At 39.3% G+C, this 12,865-nt stretch overlaps 1 protein-coding gene across 1 annotated transcript in view; it reads left to right on the top strand.

The window, feature by feature from the left end:
- Positions 1 to 11,048, top strand: part of LOC129696551 (CUB and sushi domain-containing protein 3-like) — a 384,242-nt gene extending 373,194 nt beyond the window's left edge. Inside the window, exon 4 of the mRNA XM_055634575.1 lies at positions 9,025 to 11,048. Within this exon, the coding sequence (XP_055490550.1) occupies positions 9,025 to 9,140 (116 nt within the window). The 3' untranslated portion in view covers positions 9,141 to 11,048. The remainder of the gene's footprint in view (positions 1 to 9,024) is intronic.
- The last annotated feature ends 1,817 nt before the right edge of the window (positions 11,049 to 12,865 follow it).

The raw sequence follows: 12,865 nt of genomic DNA, 5'->3' as shown, positions 1-12,865 counted from the left end.
ACTGGTGGGAGAATTCGGAAGGAATGGGATAGAGAAAGAAAGCAGGGCTTATTTGAAGTTAGGGAAGCCAATGTTCATACCGCTGGGGTGTAAACTACTCAAACAAACTATGAAGTGCTGTTTGTTCATACCGCTGGGGTATCATTCTCAGTCGATATGCTCATATACTATGAGTGCAAGCTGTGCTGACCACTGTTTTTATCTGTGAATGATTGGAAATGATACAATCATATTTTTAAAGTGGAAAAAGTTCAACACTGCCTCCAGGCACAGCAAAAGGTTTTCTGTTAAGTGTTTCTAACATTCGGAGACATTTAAAATCTATTTAAATCAGAGTATTTAAAACATTGTTCAAAATTTGTATGAGCATTCAAAAAGTGCTAAACTAAGCATTAAAAATAAATAATGACTTACTCCAAAAATTGTCTTCGGAGGGAGGACAACAACTTCTTCAAAGTAGGCATACCTTGAGGAGATTTCACAGTGGAGTTATCAAAATGGTTAAGAAGGAACTGCAGACGCTGGAAAATCGAAGGTGGACAAAAATGCTGGAGAAACTCAGCAGGTCAGGCAGCATCTATGAATGACATGGATCGTTGATGTTTCGGGGCAGGAACTCGTTTCTGACTCACAGTGGGTTTATACTGGATGTCGGTCAGCAGTCTGCGATGGAGATAGTGAGGTCAAGAAATGGTAGGGAAATGTCGGAAATGGTCCAGGTGTATTTGAGTGCCAGATGGAAGTTAGTGGTGAAATGGATGGTCAGTGAGTTGTGTGTGGGTACAGGATGCAATCGACGATGTAGCGGAGGTAGAATTTGCGTCGATGTAGCGGAGGTAGAGTTGCCAGATGTTTCCACTTTTTGGGAACTACAGAAAATTATCTTCCTTGGATTTAAATTTAAATTTAACTTTGATTGTTTTTCTCTTGCCTTTGATCGGTAATAAAGGAAAAATACAAAATGTCAAGCTTTGAAGCTCTTTTAATTACATTAATAATGTATTAATATGTTTTAAAAACTTCATTGCTTCAAGTTGAGCTAATGGGAACAAGCATGAAAATGAATGTTGAATTTTATCAAACCTAATCTTAGTTATGTGTATAATTCACAACTGTGATGTAGAATATATCCCCTAACTTTTTAGACATTTTCAAAGTCAAAGCACATTTGCCGATTTTGATGGCACCATCTCCTCTGCCTCAATCTGCTGGAGCAAAAACCCATTTGAAGTTACAGCATGCTATATTAGTCTAATTCTGTGCAGGATCAAAGAGGCTATTTTCCTTTGTCATGGACTTAGCTGCTGGACAAGGCAGAATTACAGATGGAAATCTGAAAACTGTGGCCCAAGAATAGTTGCACTGATTTTATTTTTTGATATATCTTTTCTTTTTTTGAAAGTCATTGCAAAGGGAAAGGCATCATGCCAATTTCAGCTAGTCTCTTTCATATCAGGTTTAACCCAACCACTATATTCATCAACGTTGAAGCCCTTGAAAAAATATTTATATTTGTTTTGCTGTTCTAATTATTTCTGGCTGCTCTGCATTCAGATAAATCCCCCCTTAAGCCACTTTATATAATCTGCAGCATAATATTTGCCTTCATTTATTTGAGAACACATTTGCAAAATAACTAATTGAAGGATTTTGTGTACATTCACTTTAATTTAAATCTTATTTTCACAACTACTTCATTAAAATGTTATTTGTCATTCTAATAACTTCTGCCTAATTATCTTTCAGCAATAACATTTATTTTGAAAACAACTGCAGTCCAATAACAGTTGCATATTTTAGCCTTGAGCCAATGCTGCTTTGGCATGGACTTGAAGATGGTAGGTCATGCCTGAATCAGTCTGATTGAATTTTTGGATGTGGTGATTCAAGTAGTGGAGAGCGTAATGACTTTGTATGAATGAATTAATAAGTTTATCGGCCAAGTATTCACATACAAGGAATTTGCCTTACTCACATTGACAGGATGTGCCTTGTGGCTTCAAGTTAGAAACTACCGGGCATGTTAGATTTGCAACTAAACACCACATCAGTAAATTAATTGAGAACGAGAGATTCACATAACTCTGTTTAGTGAAGGCAGATTTCTGGTGTTGTTGATGGTGGCACAATTAGATTACCAAACAATCCAGATGCCTTAAATTACAATCCAGAGGTTGGGTTTGACCACTAGAGATGTGAGTTCAGATTCAGATTCAGATTCAATTTTAATTGTCATTGTCAGTGTACAGTACAGAGACAACAAAATGCATTTAACTACCACCATGATGACTATGAGATTTAAATACCATTAATTATTAATTTAATTAATGGGGTTTTAAATCAGGTCAAGTCAAATGTTTATTGCTGTATGTACAAGGATGGGGTGCCAGTAAAATTAAAATATTGCTTGCAGCAGCATCACAGCCACATAGACTCACAACACACTAAGATATGAATTAAGGGTAGACAAAAATACGAAGGAAATAGGTGACGTTTCGGGTCGAGAGTCTGAAGAAGGGTTTTGACCTAAAACGTTGCCTATTTCCTTCGCTCCATAGATGCTGCCTGACCCGCTGAGTTTCTCCAGCATTTTTGTCTACCTTCGATTTTTCAGCATCTGCAGTTCCTTCTTAAACAAGATATGAATTAAGTGCACATTTTACATAAATTATATAAGGCAGTGAAAAGAAAAAGACTGCAGAAATCAAGATATTAATACAAAGATATGCAATGAATTAAAAAAATATTGGTAGTACAAGAGGTGGTCTGTATTCTTCCATTTCTGTGGTAGAATTTATGTTGTCCAGGCTGGTCCTGATAGTTTGCAGGAATAACTGTTCTTGAACTTATAGTGTGGGACTTAAGGCTTCAGTATCTTCTGCCCGATGTTGGCAGCAAGAAGAGCCCATGAGCTGAACAATAGGGATCCTTGATGATAGATGTCACCTTTATGAGACAGCGTCTCATATAGATGGTTATGATGCTAGGGAGAGCTATCTGTTCCCATGATTGACCGCCCATGATGAGTCCACCACTCTCTGAAGGCTCTTGCATGCCTGTTGGAATTGCTGTACTCACCCTGAAGTAATTAGCCAGGAAGACACTTTCTGCGGTATTAAGGGCCTGTCCAACTTGGGCGTCATTTGCGCGTCACGCAGATGGAGCGAGAAGATTTTGTACATCCCAAAATCCTGGGGCGCCATGCGCAACCGCACATCACTGCCTACGTTACCATGCACAATGCGCAGAAAATGCACACCATCACGACGCGCGCGCATCATGTGTCGTGACGCGTAAGCGATGTCAAGTAAATTACACACAAATGACGCCCAAGTGGGGCAGACCCTTTAATGACCATCTCCAACAAGAGAATCTAATGAATTATTCTTAGCATTCAATACTATTGTCATCACTGAATCTCTGAGTCAAAGAGACTTGGGAGCCACATGAAGAGATTCATATGATTTCAGGGATATTGTTGGTCCGTGTATATTGAGGTCTGTAAGTACAAGCGGATGGAAGATGTACTAGAGCCTTACTTTGAGCATCATATCACAGCACTGATGTTGTTTGGAGGAATGCAACAAATATTTTTTTCTGGAATTATGTCTTAAATACATAGGTTACATTTCAAGGAGGGATTATGCAAATATGCCTTACACTCCATGCAATATAGGCAGTTAAGAGACTTCAAAAGAGAAGTTGATAGATAGAGAAAAGCTATTTGGAATGGGATATCGAGGTTCAAGTGCACGATCTAAAAAAGGAGAATGAAGTTGGGAAACACTACCTTTTTTAGAAACTGATCAAAGTTGTAAATCCAGGTGATGCTTGGTCAATTATTAATTTTAAACATGAAACTGGTAGATTATTGAAAACTGAAGGCACTGAGGAATGTGGATAGAAAAAGTTGATACTTTGAGTTGGATAATTGGTTTCACTGAGTGGGGAAACAGATCACATGAGTTTAATTGCCTGCATGCATAAACATGGATATCCCAAACCTACTGATTGATGTTCAAGAGGAAATGTGTAGGAAGGAACAGCAGATTCTAGTTGACACTGTAGATAGACACATAATGCTCGAGAAACTCAGTGGGTCAGGCAGCATTTTTGGTGAATAGGGATAGGTGATGCTTTGGGTCAAGAGCTTTCTTCAGATGAGGAATGGTCCTGTGAGAGGAAATGTAAGTTGTTGATTTTAGTGACCAGTTCATAAAATATGCAGTCCTCTTATATAAATAAATAAATAAACACTAACAAAATACGGAGGTGCCTAGCAAGTTGAGTTGTATTTTCAGAAATGTTATTGGTAAGATTCCCGATCTTCCACTGCATTGAAAATTTGTGGTAATGTATAGGTTACAAAGAATATTCCAATCAATGGCAAGTGGTCAAGGAATCTGCAAGATCAGAAATTATGTTAATGATGCACAAAGGCACAGGATATAAATAAGGCAATCATAAAGGACATTAAATGCGAATGATGTTGTCAGCCAGAAAACAAGAATAGCAAAGGAGGCATGAATCATTCAATATAAAACTAAATGGAAGGCCTTAAGTGCCTCGGGTGTATGGTGGGTAAAGGGAAGCATGACTGTCAGATTTTCAGGCCATGCTCCCAAGCCAATCTGTCAAAAGGAAATCAACCGACAACCTTGCACATTTCACATACTAAGATAACCATTCAGCCAGTACAGAAGCTTCCCTTGGATGCTCAGAATTTAAATATATATATTTAAAGAGTCTTCTTCAAAACAAGAAAAGGTTTTTATAATTGGCGGAGGGTAGGAGTGCTGGGAGGCATCTCAACTTTATCCCCAACATTCCATTACAGGTGAATTCCCAGTAAATGAGCAACATTGCTTTAAGTTGTACCATTCGTTCGAACCATCATGTAATTACATTCTTTAAATCTATCATTCTCAAAATGTATTTCTAATACATCATATTTAACATTTGCCTGTACATTCTAGCCAATTGTCATTTACAGAATGTAGTGGTGGACTCTCAAATGTGACTTCTTATTGAATAATGTTTTAAAAATCTCCAAACCTTCATTTAGGTTTTCACATAATTCACAATGTCACGGCCACCTTTTTAGGATTGTGATGAGATCAACTAGGATCTGTGAGACTCGGCCCCCACCTCTCCTCCACTTGCAGGTTGAGTACCGGTTCCCCACAGGGCTGTGTGCTAAGCCCCCTCTTATACTGTCTCTACACCTACGACTGTAGTCCGGCCCACAACAACAACCGCATCGTCAAATTTGCTGACGACACTACTGTGGTCGGACATTTCGAAGGGAGACGAGGCAGCCTACAGAGAGGAAGTCCTGAAGTTGACAACCTGGTGCTCAGAAAACAATCTGGCTCTGAACACCAGGAAAACAAAAGAGCTCATTGTCGACTTCAGGAGGCACAGCACCGACTTAGCCCCCCTACACATCAACGGCGAGTGTGTGGAGAGGGTCAACACCTTCCGGTTTCTCGGTGTCCATATCGCTGCCGACATCTCCTGGACGGACAACACGACAGTGGTCATCAAGAAGGCTCAGCAGCGGCTGCACTTCCTGAGGGTCCTCAGGAAGCACAACCTGGACTCTAACCTGCTGCTGACCTTCTACCGCTCGTCCATCGAGAGCCTGCTGACATACTGCATTACAGCATGGTATGGCAGCTGCACCATGGCAGACAGGGAGAGGCTTCAGAGGGTAACCAGGACAGCGCAGAGGATCATTGGCTGCCCTCTCCCCTCCCTGATGGACATCTACACCTCCCGCTGCCTTAGCAGGGCAAAGAAGATCATCAAAGACAGCTCCCATCCTGCGTTTGGACTGTTCGACCTGCTGCCCTCTGGAAGGCGCTATAGGTGCATCAAATCCAGGACAAACAGACTCAGGAATAGTTGCTTTCCGAGAATTATATCTACCATAAATTCAAATTCACACATGCACTGACTACACCGCCCAACACGGACTTCCATCTGTATATATGTATATATGATATATGTATATATGTCCCCCCCCCCCATCTCCCTTCTGTTTTTTTTTCTGTTTCTTGTTTGTTGTGCTAAATTGTATGTATGCACTGAGTACGAGCAGCTTTCAGTTTCACTGTACATGTATAGTGACAATAAATGGCATATCTATATCTAGGATGTGCGACACACAATTGGTTCAAGCAATTTCAGATAGTAAAATATATTTTTTCTATTTTTAATTGATTTTTCTTTATTTTGCTGGATTTACTTGCAGTGGCTTTCTAACTGTTTAAGAGGAAATGTGTTTCTATTTAGTATCATGCTTTGAAGCTCCATGATTTTCAATTACATATGCCATTGTGACCTTTTTGGAATTGTGGTAATTGTTCCTGAATAGAGAATCAATGACTCTTAAAGTTCAGGTTGTGTTTTCTTAGACTCATTCAGGTTGCGCTTTTCTTAGACTCTTTGGGCAGCTCATAATAATATATTCATGTTTGATGCCAGCCAGCTCTAACATAATGATTTGCCATTGTTGGGTTACTGAATTGTGCAAATTCAGCTAAACGCACTGCCATATGATTAATTGAGATTTTACCAAGAATATTACAAAGCCAATTGATTTTTAGAGAAAAGTCTTCTCATGCATTTGCATTTCATTTGATGGCAAATATTTTTTGGAAGTTGTCTTGACCTACAATTTAGATTGAGCAAACAATTTTATTATTTGGAATTTGAAGAAAGATGTATTTTTCGCACAGTGTAATTCTGTGAAAGCCAGTCATCCTAAAGGTCTGGACTGGCATTTGTACTTAATGTACATGTACTTCCTTGCTTGCATCAGCTCACTCTACCCAACATCCCTTTTCTTCCTTCCTCATGCTCACCCAGATTTGCATTATGTATTTCTATGTTATTATTCTCATAGCTACATATGGAACATGCTAAACATTTGGACATAGAATTCAGAATGTTTTTTAAAAGTCATCTTTCGAAGCAATGTTATGCTTATCTTATTCACAGCCTTTGTAATCTTCCATCTACATCAGTTCATCTTAGATTTTTATTGACTGGATTTTTTTTTTTTGATAGTTGTTGCTTCTCAGTCTTAGTTTTTCATTTTTTTTAGCATTTTCTCTGGTGCTCCTATGACTTGTTTGAGAAAGGTGGTGTGTTTCACCAATTTGAATTTTATTGCATCCCCTTAATGACTTAAATGCCGTTAAGTCCAGTTCATTTGGAAAGGGAGAGCTGCTTTGAGGGGATGTTGGTATCTTTATGAAACTGATTCCGAGAACTGAATTGCTGAAGAAAGCCAGGGAAGGTATTCAGGGGGGATGGGGTCAAGCATAGCTCACATCCACATCTACCTCACAAGATAGACACAAAAAGCAGGGTCAGGCAGCATCTGTGGAGAAAAGGAAGAGGTGATGCTTTAGGTCGACACCCTTCTTCAGATTTACTCAGAGTTGACCACCTCATAATACCGAAATCTTCAATTACATCGCAAGTTTTCATTGATCAATATTTTAGAGCATCAAATATTGCACCACATTGCCATTCTGTTTTACAACTCTTTCAATATTCTTTTCAGTTGAGTTTGATGATAGATTTAATCGAGAAGGGTGTAAAGCAGATGGACCATCTATTATAAACTTACATTTTGACATTGGGAAAGACCAATATGACCAATAGTACCTGGGGAGGGGGTGGTTTGGGTGGGAAGGGACGAGTTGACCAGGGAGTTTCGGAGGGAACGGTCTCTGTGGAAAGCAGAAAGGGGTGGAGATGGAAAGATGTTGACTGTAGTGGGATCTCCAGGGAATTTCGGAGGGAATGGTCTCTGCAAAAAACAGGAAGGGGTTGAGATTTCTTACACACTTTACCTCAAGAGCACGCTTATTGTCAGGATGATGTAACATGGGGAGCTGTGTAGGAAGGAACTGCAGATGCTGGTTTAAACCAAAGATAGACACATAAAGCAGGAGGAATTCAGCGGGACAGGCAGTGTCTCTTGTGAGAAGGAATGAGTGATGTTTCGAGTCTCAACCGGAACCATGTCCCGGTGAGTTACTCCAGCTTTTAATGTCTAACATATGGGGAACTGCAATGTAAAAATAGATCTACTGTTCCAAGTCAAAGCATCTTATTCTCGAACATCCTCTGCTCACAAACTTCTAAAGCGTATCTCTTTACTTAATCACTGATTGGGGGTCATTTGCAAATGATATCAAACGTATTAATCAACTTTCTGAGATGTGTGTAATAGAGAATAAGTCAAGGGGAATGGGCCAAATGCGATTGCTCATGTTGGATTCAGTACACAGCTGATAGGCTGGATGGGCTATGGTCATGCCATTTTAAAATGAAAGAAAAGATGAATCATTAAAAGAAAACATCTTGTAAGTTTATCGGAATCTCACGAGCATTCTGCTCACAATCATCAAGTGCATTAAAGATATTGTTACCTTCTGTACTTTCCAGATTTTATGCTGTTGATAATCGAATATGCAATCCAAATTTCTCTCTGTCTAAACACATATGCTTTGGCACTATGAAGTCAACCAATAAGATATCCAAATGCACTTGACTACTTTAAAATATATGCGAGCTCTGCCTGAGAATGCCAACAAATATTTGTGTATTATGTTCTTCAAAATTGAATTGGGAATATATGTCCAGAATACTATTTGCTTCACATAAAATAAATGTGACAATACACTTGTGGATTTGTTTAGTGGTGCTTTCAAACTATCTTGTTTAATGTTAACTGGAGAATCTTCGCTCCTATGTATATGTTTTGAAACATTGCACTTGCTATAATCATATAAGATGGAAACTGGAAATGAACTGACCACATTTCTTCATGTTTTTTTCATAAAAAAGGCGTATTGCTGGTTGTTGTTTATATTTCTTTGTCTTGCAATGAAGTGCATCACAACAACACTGGAGCATATTAAATAACAAGATTATTTTTTTTTAAAATAGTTTTACTTTAAATTGTTTCTTCTGATGTGTATTTTTGTTTGTTTTTCTAAATAGTGAAAAAGTCCATAGATTTTAAATCTAGAGGAGTTAAATTGTTCCCAGGGAAAGACAACAGCAACAAGTTTTCTATCTGTGAGTCTACCTTTTTGTTACCTTCTCTAGAAGAATAGTGAAATAAGTCTGTGTCATTTGTGATGTGTTCTCTGTATGCGTTTTCTGTGCTTTATCCTTGTTTTGTTGCTAGTCGTTGTGATGGACACAGCTTTATAACGGTATGCATGGGTATCCTTACTGTTCTTATCATCGGCACGGAAATTGACTAAATTGTTTTTGGAGCCAGATTGGGGAAAGCGTTGTAAAAGCCAAACTTCCAAACTTATGAACAAATCAGGTCTGACTTTTAAAATCATTCTTGCATGTTTATTTTGCATGAGCCATAGTGCACAATGTGTTTGCATTGTTGATCACTCTTCATGCATGAACGCCCACCTCAGAAAATCAGGATACAGGATACAGCATGGAACTGTGATTCATGTTTACAATAGAAAATTATGTTGTGTGAATTCTCTTGGCACAGCGAAAATTGTCATTATGCTTTGAGATCAACTTGATATTGCACAAGCAATGTGAATGTAAATGGTGTAAATATTTGCCACGTTGCAATGTCCATCCTTCTCTCCAAGAACTGCCGATGTCTGAATCAGATTTTCATTATGATTGGCATCACACACTATTTCAAGGTGAAATGCTGATGATGGTTTCTGCGGGAAGGTATTCTGTCTCTGTAAATTCACATGACTCCTCCAAGCCTTAGCTTATCTACTGGAATGTAAAGATGCATTTTTGTTTCAAGAATGCAAGATTATTCACTTTTTCTTTATCTGTAAACTTGTTCATCCTAAACAATCACCTTCATTTTAACCTTCATATTCCATTCAGCCAACAACCCCAGGTTCACTTTGATTAAGCAGTGTCTTAATTTATATATTTTTATTCTTGCCTAAAAAGATTTTTTGTAGCCTTGGCTCATCCTTTTATGTAATCTCTTTCAACATTACAAATCTCTAGATTTCCATAGTCTACTTCTCACATCTTATAGATTCTCAATTAGTTACAGGTCAGGTTGGGGGGGAGTTCCTCCCGCTGCGGGTACCATGTAATCCTGTGCTACCTGTTCCATGGTCAGATAGTCGATGACTAAGCCGTCTACCCCACCTAGTTTTCCAGGTGAGGAGGGGGCTGTGGACCCTCAGCAGGACAAAAAATGACCTGTCAAAGGGCAGATGAGCTTCTAGCGAGCCAATGGACATCCACAGTTCAGTAGAAGTTACGATCACTGTCGTACATAGCATTGTAAGGAATGATGACAAATCACACACACCAAAATCCTGTACTTCCAGAAGTCCGCAGGAACTGGAGGACAGAGATGTGTGGTGTATCCGTCACCGTTCCTGTCGGAAACCAGCACCACTGCGTCGCTAATGTTTTCAACGATGATGAATTAATGAAGGAATTAGTGGTCTTACTCTAAACTCTTAACTTTCTCCTTAAACCACTCCTTGAATACATTGTTCTCCCTTAAGGGTAACATACTCCTTTTAATTAATTTTTGGATTTATTTCTTAATATTTCCTTTGTAGTATAATATCAAATAATATTTTATGATGCTCCTGTTAAGCACCCTGGGGTTGCTTTGTTTCACTATATTAGTGGACGATGAAGTCTTGGTCTCAACATCACCTCTCTACTCTTTTCCCATACATCCTCTGCCTTCAATCTACTCTATATCTCCACATGCAAAATGCCCTGATTTTGACCATGATTGACAACCATGCAAGGGAAGAAGATCAACAGCATCTCTGTCCTAAATGAGTGATCCCTTATTCTTAGATGTGCCTCCTTGTGCACTCTTAAATCTCTCTCAGAATTTACAATTCCCATTGAATCTGATTGCTTGATGGAATAAAACAGAACATGCAGGATATGCTCAGCAGTCCAGACTGCATCTGTGGAAAAGGCCAGATCAACGATTATCACATACCTGTGTACAAATAAAGATTGAAACATCAAGTCAATTTCTCTTTCCAAGGATTCTACCTCGCCTGCTGTTTCCAGTGTCCGTCTTTCTTCCTCAGACTTTTAGCATCTATAGCTTTTAGAGTTTAGAGAAACAGCATGGAAACTGGTGCTTTGACCCACCAAGCCAATGCCAACCATCGTTCACCCGTGCACAAGTGCTATGTGATCCCACTTGCACATCCTACACACTAGGGGCAATGTACAGTAGCCATTTAACCCACAAACCTGCATAGCTTTGCAACGTGTGAGGAATGTTTGAGTGGTTTGGACACGCTAGAGGCAAGAAACATGTTACCGATGTTGGGGGAGTCCAGTACCAGGGCCACAGTTTAAGAATAAGGGGTAAGACATTTAGAACGGCGGTGAGGAAACACTTTTTCACACAGAGAGTTGTGAGTCTGTGGACTTCTATGCCTCAGAAAGCGGTGGGAGGCCGGTTCTCTGGATACTTTCAAGAAAGAGGTAAATATGGCTCTTAAAGATAGCAGAGCCAGGGGATATGGGGAGAAGGCAGGAATGGGGTACTGATTGGGGATGATCAGCCATGATCACATTGAATGGCGGTGCTGGCTCGAAGGGCCGAATGGCCTACTCCTGCACCTATTGTCTATTGTCTGTTATCACAGGCAAAGTTTCACCAACACCCAGTAAGGTTTCATCCAACATTCCCATTTTAATTCTTCCTACCCGTGGCAATGGAGGATGACATTCCTTGCACAAAGTTTCACGTATGAGATCCCTGTACCCCTTCCACTACAAGATGTCCCAGATCACATTGCATAACCAAGTATCAGTCACTCTGCATCTGAAATTTGATTCCATTGAATTCAGTTGAATTGGATTAGTGAAGGAAAATTAATTCCATGTATTTTACCATTTCTGGTAAAGTACATGAAATTAATTTTCCTTCTGTAATTTGATTCAACTGAATTCAATGGAAGCAAATTGACAATACAGAATTACGTCTCTGCCACAATGTCTTTAGGAAAGGAGGAAACAGAATTGGGATGGGGATGGTGGAGGAGAGGGAGAAAAAAAACTATGATGCAGCTCTCAGCTACATACAGGTACATATAATCAACATTTATTTATTCAGTTTGCACCTATTAATCTATTTACCTCACTCAATTCTTAATTCAAAAAGTTCAAAAAGACAGGCAATAAGAGTTACTTTCCTGTTTCTTGTCAGTCAAGGAACCATAAGCTGGACATGCAATCCACAAAAGTGTTTTGCATGAAGGCAAGTCCTTATTCATGAATGGCCTTGTGTAACAGAAAGGCAATTTCAAATGTTTGCACAACACATAAAAGTGTGAAGTTATAAATATTGAGGATGGTGCAAGTCAACTTCAGCAGGGCAGAGACTGACTGGCGACATGGGGTGATATATTGCAGAAGTTTAATACAAATAATTTTGAATTGATGGATTTTGGCAGGAAGCAACTGGCCAATAAAAGGTAAGTGGAAATGTTTTCTGGATGATTCAGGAGTAAAGAGAGCTGATGGTCTGCTTGCATTTGTTTCTGTGCAGCAGACATTAATGATGTTAATAAAATGTTGTTGGAATCCATGGCCATTTATGGAGCCATAGGTTACAAAAGCGAGCAAAATGTTATATTTCATAAACCATCGACTATCTGTCAGCTGGAGAGATGTTTAATGCTGCACAACAAATGAATCTCAAGGTAGACAAAAGTGCTGGAGAAACTCAGCGGGTGCAGCAGCATCTATAGAGCGAAGGAAATAGGCAACGTTTTAGGCCAAAACCCTTCTTCAGACTGAAGAGGATTTCGGCCAAAAACGTTGCCGATTTCCT

The sequence above is a fragment of the Leucoraja erinacea genome, chromosome 4, assembly GCF_028641065.1.
Source record: "Leucoraja erinacea ecotype New England chromosome 4, Leri_hhj_1, whole genome shotgun sequence".
Classification (NCBI taxonomy): Eukaryota; Metazoa; Chordata; class Chondrichthyes; order Rajiformes; family Rajidae; genus Leucoraja; species Leucoraja erinaceus.
This window is presented reverse-complemented; position numbering and strand designations above follow the sequence as displayed.